Source organism: Passer domesticus, chromosome 1 (assembly GCF_036417665.1).
Source record: "Passer domesticus isolate bPasDom1 chromosome 1, bPasDom1.hap1, whole genome shotgun sequence".
NCBI lineage: Eukaryota > Metazoa > Chordata > Aves > Passeriformes > Passeridae > Passer > Passer domesticus.
In genome coordinates this window covers 39,882,742-39,901,240 of record NC_087474.1, presented here as the reverse complement: position 1 = coordinate 39,901,240, position 18,499 = coordinate 39,882,742, and the positions used below count along the sequence as shown (strand labels likewise).

The 18,499-nt window shown below is 36.6% G+C and overlaps 1 protein-coding gene across 10 annotated transcripts in view; it reads right to left on the bottom strand.

Annotated features, from left to right (window-relative positions):
• The window catches only part of RBMS3 (RNA binding motif single stranded interacting protein 3), a 704,594-nt gene that overhangs the window by 134,238 nt on the left and 551,857 nt on the right, over positions 1 to 18,499 (bottom strand). For all 10 annotated transcript variants that reach the window (XM_064415155.1, XM_064415140.1, XM_064415145.1 and 7 more), the window contains one exon: positions 8,660 to 8,739. In XM_064415155.1, coding sequence (XP_064271225.1) covers positions 8,660 to 8,739 — 80 coding nt within the window. The remainder of the gene's footprint in view (positions 1 to 8,659; positions 8,740 to 18,499) is intronic.

Here is an 18,499-nt window from a genome sequence, read left to right as displayed (position 1 = left end):
GCCTGAAAAGGAAATAATTTTCCTCAGTTAAAAAAACATGAGATCATGCAAACCACTTGCTGGGTATTATTATTACTGAGCATAACACACTATGAGCTCAAGTGGTTAGTCTGTGCTCAGCCTTGCTCAAGTTGGCTTTTTAAATGACTTTTAAACTAGTTGGCTCAGGTGTGACAACATCATACTGCAGCAGTAGGGTCTGCAAAGCAGATGTACTCCATCATTTAAAGTGTCCTGAAGGGACTAATAAAGTAATGCAGGAGAGGAAGAAACAGGAGGAGTTGTGCCACTGCTGGCCACAGCTGATGCAAAAGCAGAATTACTCCCTGAAATCTGAATCATGTACAAATAACTTCACAATGTTCCACATTGTTTCATGCTCTGATTTGCATGTTTTTATTTATTTGCATTGCTTTGTTTTAAATTGCCAGCCCTTTAGACCTAAACAAGCTGAAATTCAAGCTGTGAATCTTTCTGGCTCATAGATTTTGCCTGCCATAACACCTGCGCAACTCGTCTGTCTTGTCTTGGGTTTTACAAGCGCATCCAAGGAACAGCACTGCCCCTGGACCAGAAACTTGTCGACACTTCTCCTGCTGATGTATGAGGCAAGAGAGAATTCAGTGCACACACTCTCAGCTGTGCTGGTTATGCAGCAGTAGCATACAGAAGGGACTTCTTTATGCTTAAACAAATATATCCACTGTGTCCCATTTCATAAAGGGAATGGATTTTCTGAATTAGAAGATTTACATAGTCACTCTTAACAGAAAAAAATGCCCATGAGTTAAAAGAAAAAAGAAAAGTATATATTGAAATTAGTTTAGATAAACTGTGGTAGACTTCATTGTCACTAGATATTATGAATGAGAAAGGAATGCAGTTCTCTGTTTATGCTGCAGACTTTTAGAAATCTTAGGAAAGATATGACAGGTGCTACTGTGGCAGGAAGAAAAAAAAGGAATGATCTTCTCATTGATATGCCATATTGTTCTCTAACTTTCATTCTTATAACTGAGTGGAAGATTTTAATCCAAACTTCAGTAATGCTATTTTATACATCATGACCTGAATTACTGTGATATCACAAACAAACTGATCTTATGCATTTTTTGTTATCTCTAGTTACAAAGTAATACAAAAACTCCAACCCTGTAAAGGACTTCCTCCCTAATTATACAGCTAGATTACAAAACTCAGTATTTGATCATATATCTCTTTGAAATACAAAAAGATACAGTTATTTTCCTAGGAATTTACAGGCCAGTACAAGATCAAATGAAACCCAACATAAATATGAAGCACTTCAGATCTTTGACACTGTCCCCATCATCAACAAATTTATGTATTTTTGGAAAAGCAGGTTTTAGATGATGGCAACATTCTGTCTTCTCTCACACAGCTTTCCTCATGAGCTCAAATTACATGGTTTAGCACCGATACATACCTCTTAATATCTTAAATACAAATTGGCTCAGCCCTCATTCCTCCAGGACATTAGTGTGTACCAACTACTGGGGTTTACTGAGTAAATAAATATGTCCATATCCTCCTAACCAAAAGGAGTCTTTTTTGAACTAAATGGAAATGACATAAAATCTTGACTACATAGGAATATTCCTTTTTTGCATTTTAGAAAAATAACCCTTGCCTTTAAAGAATCTAAAGAATATATAATTTTTAAGATCCAAGAGACCTAGGAAATTGGAATGTATCTTTGCATCGTGACATGGAAACACGTGATATGGATCCAGGACCACCTACAGCAATGTCAGCACAGTAAGGACGACTGAAGGTTACATAAACTTAATTCTGAAGAAAAAAAAAAAACAAACAAACAAAAAAACAAACCAAAGGAGCTAAAGAGAGAGAACCCCATCTTGTTCAGTGGCACAAAATTACACACTTCACATTTGAAATTTTTAAGAATGCCATGAAGCAAAACAAGTATCAACAGATTTTAAAGGCTGTCTTTGAAGGAAGGAAATTTTGAAAGTCCAAGAAACACTTGATTTCAGGTGAAATCAAAAGCTATTGGAAATCTATGGCTGAAGAGTTGGTATAGATTGGATTAACTACAAATGATGTTTGACCAAGTACTGGAAGGAGGGTAAAGCCAGGACCCTGTGCTGGTGGTGTTTGACAGCTGTGAGTCTAAAAGGGAGGGCAGAACATGGAACAGTGATGAGGTTTTGGCCACATCATAAAAACCTGCATGAGCCAAAAACCAAAGTCACTAAACAGAGATCTAAACAGGGACCTGCTTTCTGAGCAAAAGGTTTTATATTTTCCAATAACTCAATACCCATTCTGCAGTTTCTTGGTTAGAAAGTCCATTTTTAGAAATGATTAGAAAGTCCATCTTCTGCAAAGTCTCTGTGATCTTAAACATTATGTGATATCTGGAAAAATAGAACTATTTCCCAAGGGACACTCTCTTCTGAGAGCTGTACACACCACCCAAGCACCTCTAAACATCCAACACAACCCCAGCAAAAGGTCCACAGAGCCCATTCTGCACGGAGCTGTTTGTCAGAGAGACCTGAGCTTGGGACAGCACCTGCACATTGCTGAGGGCATGGGAAGAACGTGGGAGGCAAAGCAGGACAGGGGTTACAGAGGCCTCATGTCACCACCAAGACTCAAGCAGGAGTTAAAGATTTTAGCTGTTTGTCAAAGATGAAGACTTGCAAAGAAGATGAAACCAACAGAAGTTAAAAGAATATTCAGAGGATTTGCAATGTAAAAGAAATTTTTGCTAACAATGTGCTGAGTTTGTGCATTTATGGAGCACAGAAAGTGAAAGAACAGCAATTCCATAAAAAATGACAGCCAGAAATTGGAAATGAGGAAAATAAATTGAAAATTTGTTAAACTGTTACGTTTTATGAAGGTCTTTACAAGGATCATATTTTCTGATACAATGAGGAAGAATTTATATAATGCAGTCAGCAGATAACATGGAAGTATTTACAAAACCTGAATTCTTAGAATTCAGGTAGACAATATAAAAGATTCAGATAACATTAACATCATATACATGAAAGGAACTGAGAATACAAGTGAGAAAATGTTGGAATTTTGGGTAAAGAAAAATTTTGAGGATAACAATATGTAAAGGATAACCCCCTTTTTTAAACAAGTTTCACTGAGTATTACCAGTAGAAAATCTAGTAGAATCCTCTTTATTCTGAATTCTCTGTAGCATTCAACAAATATTTTAAGAGATCCACAAACCTGGTTTATAGTTTTGGCTGCTGTTTTATCAAGTTTAAAATGTCAAAAACATATACTTATATACAGACAGCTATGCAAATGCCCCAGTAAGAATTATTTGGAAGAGTTTTTTCAATTTTATCTATATAAATTAACAGAGAATTAAATAAAAAAAGATAAAATACCAAGAGACAGGGTCTAAAAAGCTATCAAACAAAACATTTTAAGTTCATTCACTCAGAAAAGCAATTTAGAGCATCACTAATGACAAACAAGATAGTATTTGTTCATATATTAAGAGAAAAACAGTGGAAAATGTTGTTAATATCCAGTACACAGTTAGCACTCAACTGGAATACTGTTCCTTCATCACCATTTAAGGCACAATATCCTAGAAAACATGTTGCATTAAATAGAGCATTCCAAGTTCTAAGTCTACTTCTCTGAAGCAAAGGTTAACTATTTGAATTTACTCTCTTTGGTGCAAGAAGTCCTGAGAGATGTCCTAAGAGATATTTAAACTAAGGAGAAAGGCAAAAATATCAATTGATTTTGGTGAAATGAGTCCATAAAAATGCAATGCTTGGAGCACTTTCAAGAAGAAAAAAAAAAAAGAAGCATGCCCAGTAATGATTAAAGCAAAATATGAGGTATTTGTAAATACATCTGTATTGCAGATAACTTCTTTCTATTTAAGAGTTTTTACTCTAGTAAAAGTCAGAATAAAAATTTTACAGTCACTTGTTACTTGTGGGGGTCTTAACATACACAAGGATTCCCTCTCTTTTGTCAGATATCTGTAATTAAATTAGCAATAAGAAAAGGAAGATTCTTGACCATGTAATGTAGCATTCATGTGTGTCACTTGCTTTAAATTTTCTCTGAGAAAGTAACTAGCCCAATGTCCTCTGACAACGCAAAGTATCTACAAAGGAAATTAAATCTAGGAAGTACCATAACAACTAGAAAATGCTGTGAGGGAGTATAATGGACATATCAGCAGAGGATAATTAACACAATTGAGGCATGTTCCTGTGAAATTCCAGAGAAAACGAAGAACTTGTTAAATTTTTGCATTCATTCAGAAAGAGAAAATGAATTATTTAAAAACATCCAAGGATACTGGGACATGAAAAAAAACTGTGTAAATATCATTCCCTAAACTTGCCCATCCAAACACAAGCCAACATGTTACTGAGAGATGAGCTAGGAAATTTTAATTTAATTCAGTGATTGCAAAATGTCAAAAATTAGCAGGATTTCATACGAAGTCTCCCATTCACCAACAAAAATAGATACAGTACAGAAAGACTGAGAAAGAACCACCTGTATTATTAGTAGTGCTCTTCACATCTCAATGGAGATGTAGAGCAATACAGAATTCATTTGCTGACTTTCAGTGTGGCCGTACAGGACCTATATCATCAGTTTTATATGAGCCTGAATTCTCTATAGGATGAAAATTTACCCACTAGGCCATGCAGGTCTCTATTTATCTCAGGAAAGCAGTGCTAATAAAGGGAAGACAAAAAAACCCTCTCACAAATAAAACCGACTAAAATAATAATCACTCAAAGCTACTCAGAATATTTATGAAGTTGACATGGAATCTGCCAAGAATTGAGATTTTGCAGATTTCTGGAGATGACTGTGCTTTCTCAGTCTGAAAGAAATGCAAAGACATTTACTAATTATTTATGGAACAACCAATTATTTTGTACTGTAAATCTAAGACTGAACATCATGAAATGCTTATTAGTTGAGTAAGCAAGAGTGGAGCAATTCCTTCTGGAATGGAATGAAGCCAAGGAGTTGAACGGAGAAGGCCCCTTAATGAGAATGATTCACTAACACAGACACAGTGATGCTCAATTTACCTAGGCACTATACAACTGACCATCAAAATGTTTCAAGAGACAGAAAATGACCTTTACATTGTGACTGGGTTGAAGCAGAGGGGTCTGGAGGTACAAGTGCTCAGTTCAACAGTTTTTAAAAAACAACAGTGATTGAAGTTAAAAAGTCAAAGAGGGATGGATGCGTTTTTGCTTTCAGAAGGTACAAAGGACAGAGCTTCCAAAGTGCCCTGTGTGCTCTCCTTTCCTCCCAGTTGTAACACTGCTTTTCTGCTGCATTGTTGGTCTGGGCTAGCTTAGATGTGTGACTCTTGGCTAGGCTCAAACATCTAGGTACACAGCACTTATTCTCTTGTAACTTTTTTCTAACTTACAAGAACCACAAAAAAACCCCAAGCCTGACAACAACAAAACCAAATTTAAAAAATGCAACTGCATTTACATCTCATTTGTCAAGAAAAAAATGAGTTGAAAAAGAGTTCTCTATTCAAAATAAATGCTTCAGATAACTCTTTGGGAAGGTATAACTAAGTCAGGTAAGGTACAACTTTATTCTGGCATGAAAGTCAGATCTATGATGCCCAGTCTTTCTAATGGGCCGTTCAACATCATGTGAAAGCTACTTACTCCAGATCTTCCATCATGACTGGGTAACGAGGCAAAACTGGCCCTGCAGCACATTTTATCCTCTAAACATGCTGATCTCACAAATATATGCCCCACAGAATGCATGGTGACACATCACCAGGATCACATCTCAGGCAACCCAGCAGAGGAAGACAGCAGGGATGGAGGAGAGTTGCCAAAATGATTTGTCTGATCCATAATGCCACTGCCTCAGGCCAGTAGCACATGGCCAACAGCCAACAGGTTGATTTCTTGCTTCATGGGCCTCATGCTACCTTCTATTAGCTGGTAAACCTGAACCAGAACATTAGAGCTTGGATGAGAGATGTGGACATTAATGAAAAAAACTCTTTCAGTTCACGGCTACATCTGAAAGAAATCCATTCAAACATCCAAAATCAATGTAATTTAACCCTAAAAGGATTGATCAATTTTCACTCTCATAAGATCAGGCCTTTGAGCAGCAGAGTTAGTAACAGATAGTGTTGCATATTTCCTCTAATGTTCTCTGGTTCTTTGTTTTTTAATTGAGGTCACAGCAATAAACTAGAGATGATTCTCCTTCCATGCCAATTACTGAGATGCTGGGAGGATCCTTTTCAGACTATAATTGTGATTTTCTAAGTACATTAAGAGATTTGATTTTCCTTCCTGCTTCATGCAAGACACTTCTCTCGTTGCTGAGAGGCTCAAATACAGGTTCATAGCACAGATGTAGAAACTGAGTACAAACTTAACAGGAATCTACAACAAAAGATACTATAAGTGAGTAATTTTTTCCACTGGATAAAATGTAAATGATCCTTTGAATCAACCCCACTGCTAAGGTGATCATGTTTATGCCTTGGCTTCTCAAGAAGAAGAGGAATGAATACAACAAATCTTTTAATTATGGATTTAAAGAGTGACCTACTCTAATAACAAGGCACAAACAGCCTCTTTTACGTGGACCGAATACCCTGTGACAAGTTCTAACTACCTGTTTGGAGATATAAAATCTGCCTCCCAAAACTTGAGGACAAAATTGGATCTTACAGACACCTCGTTTATAGTTGAGTGAGTTCAGTTAATGGTTCAGTGACTTTTTCCCAAGCTGCATTATGCTATATCTGCATCTGAACAGCACTCAGGTAAATTAAAACCCTTAATATAGTCCCTTCCCAAATAATCCTTGCAACATTGGCAACAAATGCCATCTGACAACAATAATAATGAGAGAAACAGAGCAGACAATCTTTTCACATGGACATCTTTTCTTCCTCAAGAAACTAAGAACCGATTCAAATCCTTTAAGAAAGCATCAAAAGTTATAGCCATTAAAATCCAATTTAAGAGTATCTCTTGAAACAAGGTAACAAGAAGTAAATAACCATGCTATCTCATCAAGACCCTGTTTCAATGCACGACATTGTTCATATTGAATACCCTGTACTTTTCTGATTATTTAAAAATTTAAAAAAAGAAGAAAAAAATTATTTTCAATTTATAGCTTTCATTCTTTACCATGTAGCTTTCTGTCTCAAGAAGGTTCTGTAAGAATATTCTACTTTAATATTGAATTTAATGATGTGACCTCTCTGAGACAACTGGGAACGTGACCATGACTTATACTGACAGAGCCAGCCTTACTGACTCCTTGCTATTCACACTCTTTCCATTGGGTGTTGCTATGATATTAAACAGATTACTGCAGGGACTCAAAGTGTGCATACAGAAAGGCAAGGCAAAGGTTAAAGTTCTCTGCTGCTCAGCCCACTGTTCTACGCAGCCCAAGTTTGCTGTACTTGACAAAGTTGGTGGTGTAATTCACTAGCTTGTGCTGAGAAAAATAGTGACTACTTTTGAAAAAGCAGTCTTAATATGGAGTCTTGCAGCTTGTATGAAAAGCTTTATCTTCTTTCATGAAGGTGATCTGACTAAAATTTATATTGCAGCACTCAATTACACTGTAGCTGTGCAGATGGCTTTCTTTAATTAGAGTATTTAGTACATCTTCTTCATAAAGAACCAGGCAATGAATAAGAAGAAATTTAATGAAAGTAACTAAAAAAGGAAATAGTTTAAAGGAAGCTAGGGGAAAAAATAAAAGGGGAGATAAAAACTTAGGACACAATTCTTGCAAGCATTTCCTGCTCATTTAATGCAACCTTTCAGGAGAAATCCTTGCAAATGTGTGGCCTTGGAGAGGTCTTATCAAGCAGCTAGTATCAAGCAACTGATCACTAAACTTTGCACAGCTGATGAATGCATGGATGACAGCTAAAGATTTGAAAAGCAAAATAATAGTGGGAACTTGACTTTCAATGTGGCATGGACACACCAGTGAATGTGTTCTAAGGGTATTGTGAGAAAGTGTCAGGACTTCATTTAGTTATGGCAAGAAAAAATAACTTAATATTTGAAATATCCTCAGTATTAACAGCTACTGCTGTTAATGCAGGTAAGAGTAGCTAGCAATACTAAGTAGTAACTGTGATGAATATAAAGCTGCTACAACCTGAAATCCTGGATATTTAATAATCGATAATAAAGCTATAATCGATAATGAATCAATAATCAAGCTTTTATATAAGTTGCATTCCTAGTTTGTTAGAAAAAAACATTGGCATTTAGTTAGTTGGCCTCTATACTAACTAGGGAAAAAAAAAAACAACAAACCAAACCAACAAACAAACCCCAAAAAAACCCCCAAGAAAACAACATTCAAAAGGAAAAACCAAAGTAAGACAACATGAATTTTATCTGTTCTTAAATTCGCTGCTGTCAGGCACAAATGCTTAAAACATACAAACCAGGGTAAGAAAAAGTTGCTATGGGTCATAAAAGATAGGATTCAGCCAGGGAAGTTATATGCCCTCTTAGCAGGGGCAGTAACTTAAGCCACTCTCAAGACAAATTCCAGCATTTCTGTATTCTAAACTCTTCAGTGAATTTTAAATTTCAATGACGGCTAGACTTACCTGGCAGACCGGGTGGGGTTTTCAGATATTTGCCATTAAAATGTTGAATTACTACTTCACATTTTTCTGTAGACTCCATTCTGGAAAAGAGAAGAGAGTGGGATATGTTTAGAGGCAATTTGTGTTACTAGACTGTTATGGGAGCACTCAGTCAGCAAAAAAACAAAAAGCAGAAGGAGAAAAAAAAGGACAAGCACAGATGCTGAGAGAAACCTTCAAAGCTGTTGTTGCTGATTTTTGCAGAGAAACTGGTTGAGCCCATTAGGACAGAGTGTGGCTCCTGGGGAGGACCTGCCACCCTCCCTGCCTGCAGCTGCACTCCCAGCTGTGTTTGAGCCACAGACCTGTCAATGAACAGTCCCCTTCTGGCTCCAGGGCATCACCCTGAACAAGGACATCCCTTATGCTCTCACATGCTGCTTGGAAAAGCAATGGGCACGTTTCTAGACTCCTTTTGCACCCAAAATAACTTCAAATGGCTTAAAGAAATGAATTGCAGGATTTGGAGAAGAACACGGAGGATTAAACAACAATTATTAAGGATTACAATGTTAAGAAAACAACCTGCAAAGACAGGCTTTATAGTAAAACCAAAGATAATGCATCTATGACTATTAAAACATAAAGCTGAGTTCTGGCTGAAGACAGTAATTTATGTGTAACACCAGCAGAGGAAATGCCTTACTGCTCATCTTTTATGGGTTCAGGATAACTTTCAGCATTGAGACATTAAAGCATTAACAGTGAATTAGTAAATGTATTTTTGAACAATTGTTAAGAATACAAAGTTACTAGTCAAATCTCAAACCGGGTTATACCACATCTGGAAACTCATTATTGCTTCAGATCTTCTAAATTAACTGTATACAAGTCCAGAAAAAGAGTTAACTTTGCTACAGAGGGGATTTAGAAACTTTGAAAGGAGGAAAGAGAGAAATGGAAAGCTAGTAATTTCCTAGAAAAGTTGTGTTTAAAAACCATGTTCAATGCTCCTTCAATACACCAGTATGTACCTCCAGGTATTCTCCACAAAATAACTCTGCTGACCTATATATTGCTTACTTCTCACCAGTCTAGATCGTTTTAAAATGAATTTATCCACTACTCTTCCTGTCACACAATTTGGGGAAAGAGTGGTTCACATACAGCAGCAGTTTGTCTCCCAGGATACAATTTTGCCAGAGTCCACAACCACAAAAAAAAAAAACAAACATGCCACACCAGAAAAAAAAAAACAAAACCCAAAACAAACAAACAAACAAAAAACCTAAAAATCCTGCTTTCCCATTTAATTCTTTGAGGAAGTAAATCTATTGTCCAATTGTTTCAGATGAAATTAAAACTTTCCCCTTCCAGGTTGTATCACTGTGTATCATGTGGGCTGGGCTATTTCTACAAGCACAAAGACAGTGCCTTAGATTGTTCGCTTTGGCTTCATTCAGATTTAACTAAGCGAATGTCTGCGCTGAGCCTTTAGAGACTCTTGTCTCTGAAAGAATAAATGCAATAAAAGTCTGTTTTCTGTAGCTGCAGGCACTTGGTGTCAAACCATGTTATGTTGCACCACACAGCAGTGACAATTTCATTTTAATACATGGGGTACATTTTAACAAGCCAAAGCAATCCCTGCAAAGAATACAATATATAAGCTGCCAAATGAAAGAGACTCAGTGCACTTCATGCGTTTTATGTGGGAAGAGAATAAAAGTGAAACCCACAGTGTTCTGGGATAAAAAGCCCATAATTCGAATAGCACTCTGAAAAAAGAATGTGCACATTTTCCTCTCAAGTTTCACAATTAACGGCTCTCAAATGCCATTGCTGGCTATCTGTAATCTGGCACACGCTTCGCTTGAAACCGACACTGGCATTATCGACTCAGCCTGAAAAGGCAGCACAATAGACAAAGCCCTCCATACATGCTCCCCTCAGATGTGTTGCTGAGTAACAACTGCATCCATCCTTTGCCCACCCCACCTGAGCCCTCGTGTGCTTTCTGCAACTTCTGCCTGTGGAGGTGGCCTTTCTGCCTGGCCGGGCAGAGGCTGACCAGGCAGCCACTCACTAATCAGGAAGGCGTCCACCCCACGGCCACCAAAACATGAATTGTAATTGTCCACAACACCCCTTTGCTTAGAAATAAACCATTCAAATTGAGTTCTGCAGGATGATTAGCTCATTGACTGACTGGGAAAAATGAGGGGTACAGAGCAACCAGATATATTAGGAAAATTCTCTGATTCTTGTCTTTACAAGACCCTGGATTTAGCTTAGTCAAAATTCTGACCGATACCAACCACTTAGGTGTCAACGCCTATAGACACCTATTAACTCACCTACACGAGTTAAACCTATCCACACACACAGATTCACACATAACTCCTCTTTTTGCTTTATCCATAATGCTGTATCTGGGCAGAGGTCCCAAAAATACACTTTCTTTAGGTCCACATTAATAAATTCCTCCTACTTTTCCCTCAGAAAGCTGCAGCATTCCTCTATTGTAGAATGTGCTTTGAATTATTCTTCTTATATGAGCTAGCAATGTTTCAAAATGTTGCTTGAGACTGGAATTTAATAAAAATATCACTTATGGAATTGTTACATGTTAAAAGGTTTTCTGTAAAAGAATATCAGCTGAGCACAGGTAACTTGGGAGAAGAACACACTTAAATGCATTTTTTAATTTAATATATTTTTAATATTGGCATTCATTTCATAACTGATAGAACAAAAATATGACAAAATATCAGATTCTGGATAAAATATAAAGATCCTAGATGCTTCAAAACTTTCTACTGAAAGATATAGATAATCAAGACTTGCTAGAAAGGGAAGGAAACCAGCTTCACATAATAACAGAAATTATTAGATAATTATTAGATAGGTCTGATTAGGTAATTTGTGAAGCATAACTTTCAAATTCCTTTCAATTGTATATTTTTGGTGTTGATCCTAAGAGAATCTAAAATAACAATTAATCTTTAAATGCAATTTGGAGATAACCATAATGCACTTGAATATTATTTTGAACCAGCAAATGCACTGCAGAAAAAAACCTAATTATCAAAGCCATAGGCTTTTATAATTTTTAAAAGGTACAGATAATGATATAAACCCAAAGCAACTAATAAAACCATGATGATTTATTTTTGCCTGGTCTATATATCTCCCAGTTCTGGAAACTAAGTTGTAGGGTTCCCAAATACAAAACAAGTAATGAGACTGTCTATATTCTGTCCAATTTGAAAAGAAATAAATTTTTAAAAATCGGAAGAATGTTTTTATGATTTTTTCCTAGCTATATTTTGTAAACTGATGATACTTCAATATGAAAAGTAAAAGGAAAAACATCCAAACAAACTTAAACAATGGATGCTTAAACAAACATCAGAACCAAATAATTTGATGTTCAGATTGTGCTATTAAAGATTTACTTTATATCATTAAAATAATATTATTATATTATAAACATAATAATAATATAATTTGTTTTGTAATATAGAATTTATATTACATATCTCTCTACAGACCACAATAGCCCCAAAGTAGTCATTATGTGTTGTTGGAAGTAATAGGGAACATTTAACATGAACAAAACAGAAGAGAGAAGAGAAGAGAAGAGAAGAGAAGAGAAGAGAAGAGAAGAGAAGAGAAGAGAAGAGAAGAGAAGAGAAGAGAAGAGAAGAGAAGAGGAGAGAAGGAGAGAAAATAAAAATTATTTTAACCCCCTACCTAAAGCTCTTATACATGCTTATTAATAAGATTGATGCAGTGTCAAGAAACAACTTAATAAAATTTTTATATAAGGAATACCATAGTAATTACATAATCATCACCTGAGAAATATTCAGTACCATGTAATTACCACTTAGTGGAAAAGTGTGGGTTTGGTTTACATATATCCTATAGTCACTTTGCTTAATAATAATAATATAAATGAGAATCAGGACTATTTTGTTTTTAATATCCAGATTAAATATTTAAAGATTAAATTGTTACTACCACATTTATGCTATGATCAACACAATAATATTGTTTACATTTAGAAGAGTGGGAATAATAAATCTTTGAAAACAACGTTTCCTTGCTATTTAAGGCATTTTGCAAAGATGGAAGCAGGTAGGTAATACAGTGAGGGGAGCCCAAAGAATGGAGACCATAGTTAGAATACACACCAGAGAACTAAATTTCTTTAGCATATCAAGAAGATGACTAGAGGGGCAGACTGACAGCACTGCATAAGTACCTTTGTGGGGAGAATAAAGTAGGGAGTAAGGACTTTACTCTTCCTGAAAAAGTTGTGACAAAACCCAGATAAATTCAAAAGAGAAATTAGGCGGAAACATTTAACTGCAAGGAGGATGATCCACTAGCAAACATTAGATAGAAAATTGGTGGTCTTTTTTTAATGGTTGATGTCTTAAAATAATTACTGAACGTCTTATTTTAGTAAGAAATTAGCATTATCTCAATATTAGGTGATGGGTAGTATTTCAACTGCCTAGCATATAAAAGATTTGAGGCAAAATGATCTTCAGGTCTCAAATACTCTAAAGAGTATCTCTAAACAAGACTGTTTTGATTAGCATGAGGTTTCCTATGTTTTTCATCCTTCCATGGAAACACATTCACTAGTTTTTAAATTTATTTTGTTAATTTAATTCCAGGCATTCTAGGACCCTGACATGGCTGCAACCTGTTTTCCTCCTTCCCTGTAACAAATTTAGGTATCTTATCTCCCCAGCTTTTCAGTCAGTAAGAGATTGCTTCAAGATGTTTGTGCTTTTTGGTTTGAATCCATTTTATGTTGGAAAAAAGCTATTCCCTTTGCCACTCACAGCACAAGAAGACATTTATTTTGACAAGTTCTCCTCATGGCTCACAAATTATATCTTTTCCCAACATGTCTTGCCTGTATATTCTTCAGCTGTCTGCTTGAATAACAGGAGGTTGTTTACTTTCTCAGATAAATATAAAAAATCTACAGAAACCATGCTTTTCCTCTCGAGATGTGGTTCCTTCTATACCTTGCAGCATCACCCATTATACCAAGGTGAGCTGCCCGAGTATCTCGGCACTACAGTATCTGTATTTACATTGCTCTCCATAGAGAAACTTCTTTGGGTCAGGAAAAATAGCTTCATTACACCTACATTACCCTAAAAACATCTGAAGCACAGCTTCCTTTAAGGAAATAATAAAAAAACAACAACTATAGAAATTAAAGGCTCATCTCTCTTGTTTTACTTCAGTGGAAACTGGAGCATAACCATTTCTACTGAAATCCATGCAGAGCTTCTATAAATAGAATAATGATCCTGTGATGGCTCAAAATCTTGTTTCCTAGTTTTTGTTACTCCCTTTTAGTTGCTGAGTTGAATATTGTTTCCAAAGACTAAATTTAAAGACATGCAAAATGGGGACAAGCGGGAGATAAGTTTGGTAAAAAAGATAGATAAAGACAAGAAAAGCAACTCATTAGAAGCTTTTCCAGAAGAATATGGTAAGGAATAGATGAGGATGAAGCCCAAACTCCCAACAGGAGTGTGTTTAAATGCCTCACTACAGACCCCTAGCTAGGTCACAAAGGGATGGAAGCATCTCCCTGATGTGCACCTTTGCTCTGAGGTGAGAGCTAATTGAGAATCTCTTGACTTTGGCCATTTGCTGGGAACAGCATCATAACATTCTTTTATGACAATTTGTGTTGTACAGATTTCCTTGTGTGACTGGAAAAGAATAGTACGAGCACACAGTCATTTCCACCCAGACCCAGGCTGATTTATGCTACTGTCTTCACAGTCTCAGGTTAAGCATTACACTGGTTCCCGCCAGCAGTGCAATACTTGACTGTCTGACTGTCAGCATTTCCATCATAAATTTCTGTTTTCAGAAGCTTATGACTTCGTTGTAAAATGTCGCTTGTGGGAGGAATCTTGCAAGGTCGTTTTAAGATACAAGACAGCAAACAAAATAAAAAAGTTACTGGTTTCTAACTCTTTCTTTGCAATTTATCATTTAAAAGGACCTATAAAATGCTTGTTCTGCTGTTCAGCTGAGTGTGACAAACCTGTGTATGGTATTATTAATACTACTATCTCTTTAGGGAAGATACTTAAATAATACTTGAATGGTATTTTACTGTGGGGTTATAAAAAGCAATTTTTATTTCATTGGTTCAGTGGTACCAGTTAAGTCCCTTCCCAAGGTATATACCAATATCTCCTTGTTCCCTATTCCAAAGCCCAAAGAGTTCATCAATTAAGCTCACAGTACCTCAGGCTTGGATTATGCAAATTGTTCAGCCAAATTACCTGATGGCTCCCAACTTTCCAGTTTCCTCCCTCATCTCCTTTCAGAGCTGCATATTCATTTTCATCTTATGGAGCCCCATTGATATTTGTCTAGGCATCCTGATCTATCTGTCCTTCTCCAGAGTTTGCTTCTTCCTGAAAGTGCAGCTTCATGCCTGTCAATTTTCTTGGGGATGCAGAAACTCCAGCAAAATTTTTCCAGGTTTCAACAGCAGATGGAAATGTGAGGGTCTCAGAGATACATCCCCACACAAACCTCCCAACCACACTGCAGTGTTGCTCTGAGGCTTTTCCAGGGAGGCCTTTCAACGGAAGTGTATCACCACAGGCTTTGGAAAATTTTATAGATATCACACAAAGACTTTGGAGCATGTTTTGGATTTCTACTTTCACCTGAGATATTAAATTATAAAGCAATTTCCTGGGTAAGATGCAGGATGTGACAGATCATTCTTCTGACTGAAAGTAGGAATGATCCTTATAATATCTAAGCCTGTACTACCATCCCAGATGATGGATTTATTCAAGCTAAATTATAGCAACTTTTCAACCACCTTCAATTAAACTCTTGAATAAGGAAAAAAGCACTTTTCCTCTTCACAAATGCACCCCTAAACTGCCTGAATGTTTTTTATCTCCTGGTGCTGCTGATACTTCTGTCTCCAAAGAAGCAACATCAGTGATCCTCAGAAATCTCTCACTAAATATTCCTCCTAGCAAAACTGCACCACAGCTTTGCCTTCGCTTTGGTTTTGTCATGCCTATATCTTCTCGCACCTTAACATCTGGAATTCATCCTCTGTGGGCCTGTGGAAATGCAGGTCTTCCTGCACATACAGTTACCTCTTTATAAGTGGCAACACTTCTTCAGGATGAAGATAAATATTTCCCTCTATGCTCTCAATACCTTCCCCTATCCAGTAATTCCAGCCTCCCTCAAAGACCTTCTTACTACCTCTGATCTGCTTTTTACTCATACCATAAACAACACTACTGTTTGCCAAACTCATAAGATATCAACTTTAAAATTATATCTTGAATTAAGTCTTTAAATCCAGTTTCTGTGGATTTCTTTCCTTTTTTTTTTGTTTTGTTTTGTATTGTTTTGTTCTCTTTCATCTTGCTGATTTTTTTAAAGGATGAAGGACCACGTTCTAAGCTCTGAAGAATACATTTACACTTTTAAAATGAAAGATCAGCTGCTGAAATTACTAGATAACTCCCAGCAACAGGTATTTAAGAGAAACACCTACAAATTTCAGCATTATGATGAAATTCTGTGCAATGACATCACAGTGTCATTTCCTCTTTTAATAGGCAATCTTACAACAGACTGAACTCAAAGCTTCACATCCAAAGAAGCACCTCCTTTTTTCCAATATCCTCCTTCTGGAAAGCATTTCTGCCCCCTCCTATTCCTTGTTTTTCTCTCTGCTCTAGAATAGGCTGTGTTTGGTCTCAGCTTCTGCTTGCAGGTGTCAACAGAAACACCCCTGCCAAAGGCCATGGCAGTGCAAGCCCTGTGGAATGCCAGCTCCCAAGGAGAGTCTGAAGGCAGGTAATATGGCCTGGAAGTAAAAGCATGGGCCACTGGTGAGGCAGAGGCAGATGTGTAGATTTTATAGCATGGATTGGCTTTTATGAAGCCACAGTTAAGTCTAAAGTTTCCCCTCTCTGGCCCCTTGCTCATAACTCTCCTCCCCAAAATCTCCCCTGGGGTGTACCCAGGCATAGTTGGCTCAGGCTGCAGTGAAATGCTCTGGAAAGATTCAGGAAAATCTGTTCAGTTGCTTTTGAAGGATGCAAAAGAGAGGAAATTGTTTCATGGCTTGACTTTGACTCAGAGCTAGTATGCACATACTCTAAGGGAGGCTGTTAATGTCACCAGACATAACTAAGACAATTTTGATTCAAGAACATTTGAAGTTCTCCAGGTTATAAATGATTGAGTAGCCACCTGCAGTATTATAAAACTGCTAATCATACCCATTTAGAAGAAAAATCTGACAATAGCTGCCTACCTTCAGTCTTTACTTCTGATTTCTTTTTGAATGAATATACTTATTTTGAGATTGACTATTTCCATGATTGGGTAGACTCAGAAAGTGACTATTAATCATCATAAAATGTAATTAATAACTTAGAAACATCACATTTCAAAATTGCTAGATGCTGCATCATTTCAGCATATGCAAATATAACTTTTTCTCTGATGCTTCTATGGCTCTATTTAGAGCTATGCTAAGCACCATGGTACATTCCTCAGGCAGGCAAGGTGTGCTTTGATAAAAGGTCCTAAGTAGAATAGCCAGGATCTTCACCTGGGGTGCTGATTTGAACATCTAGAATCTTATTTGGACTGGAAATCCAGCTACTACCTCTTACCTATACTGCCTTAGTACCCACTCAACATGTGCCCACGCCATAGGTACACTAGAATGAAGCCTTCATGACTACAAGCAAAGCTAAACAAATTAACAACCTGCTTGGTTTGACATACAGGAAAAAGATACCAGATAGCACTTCTTTACAAAAAGAAAGTCAACTGATTATGTAATAAATATTATATTGATAATTCTGCAAAGACAGGAGTCAGCATTCCACTATGGATCTAAATTCCTGGATTAACTTCAGCCTCACTCAAACTAGTGGGAGATGTGTTGTATACTTTGATGGAGTGAAGATTTTACCCCGCTGTTGTTGACATGTGAATTACACAACCTACAAGTTAGATCGTTAAAGAGTCTCTGAAATATGTTCCATAATTAAATACATTTCCACAAAGTAAGTCAATTTTCAAAAAATGCAAGTTTATCCCCGACTTAAACTAATTTATATTTAGTAAGCTAGAAAAAATCATGTTATAATCTGCAAGAATGCAGTGTGCCATCTTTCAGCATAAATGTTTTCTCTTTTCTCATTGAATTCAGACAATATTATCTAAACATTTTTTGTGCACAATGTCCTTTTACATCAAGGGCTGGGGGAACACAACAATGTCACTTTTCTTGAAAGCTAATATTTTATCACACAGTACCTCATTTCACTCAGTGGCATTATGGCACTAACAGAAGTGCTATAATATACCAAGATATGATGGATTTCAGAGAAATTTGCCAGATGAAGAAGTTATTTTGCCTCCCCTACAAAGCAGTGTTATGAATATTCTGCAGAAACAATGATCTGGGACTTTTTTTTCCCTTTTCTTTTGAAGCAGAAGACCGATTTGCAGCAGAATTGCAAATTTCTCTTCTTATTTGTTTTTTCAATACCTTTCTATATATAGCACTCTATTTCTTGGCTTTTGAAAAGAAAACTATTTGATTTGAGAATGTTTCAAGCTGAAAGGAATCTATGTAAATATTCCCTGAGAGTAAACATGGAGTCCTGTCTATCTGTACTAACAATAAAATACATGGTAATAATATGTTGCCCATTCTGTCAAAAATGTCTGACTACTCCATCAGGGCTTGTTCTATGCAAATATTTCTTCTTAAGCTCTTTTCATAGCTGCAATTCAAGG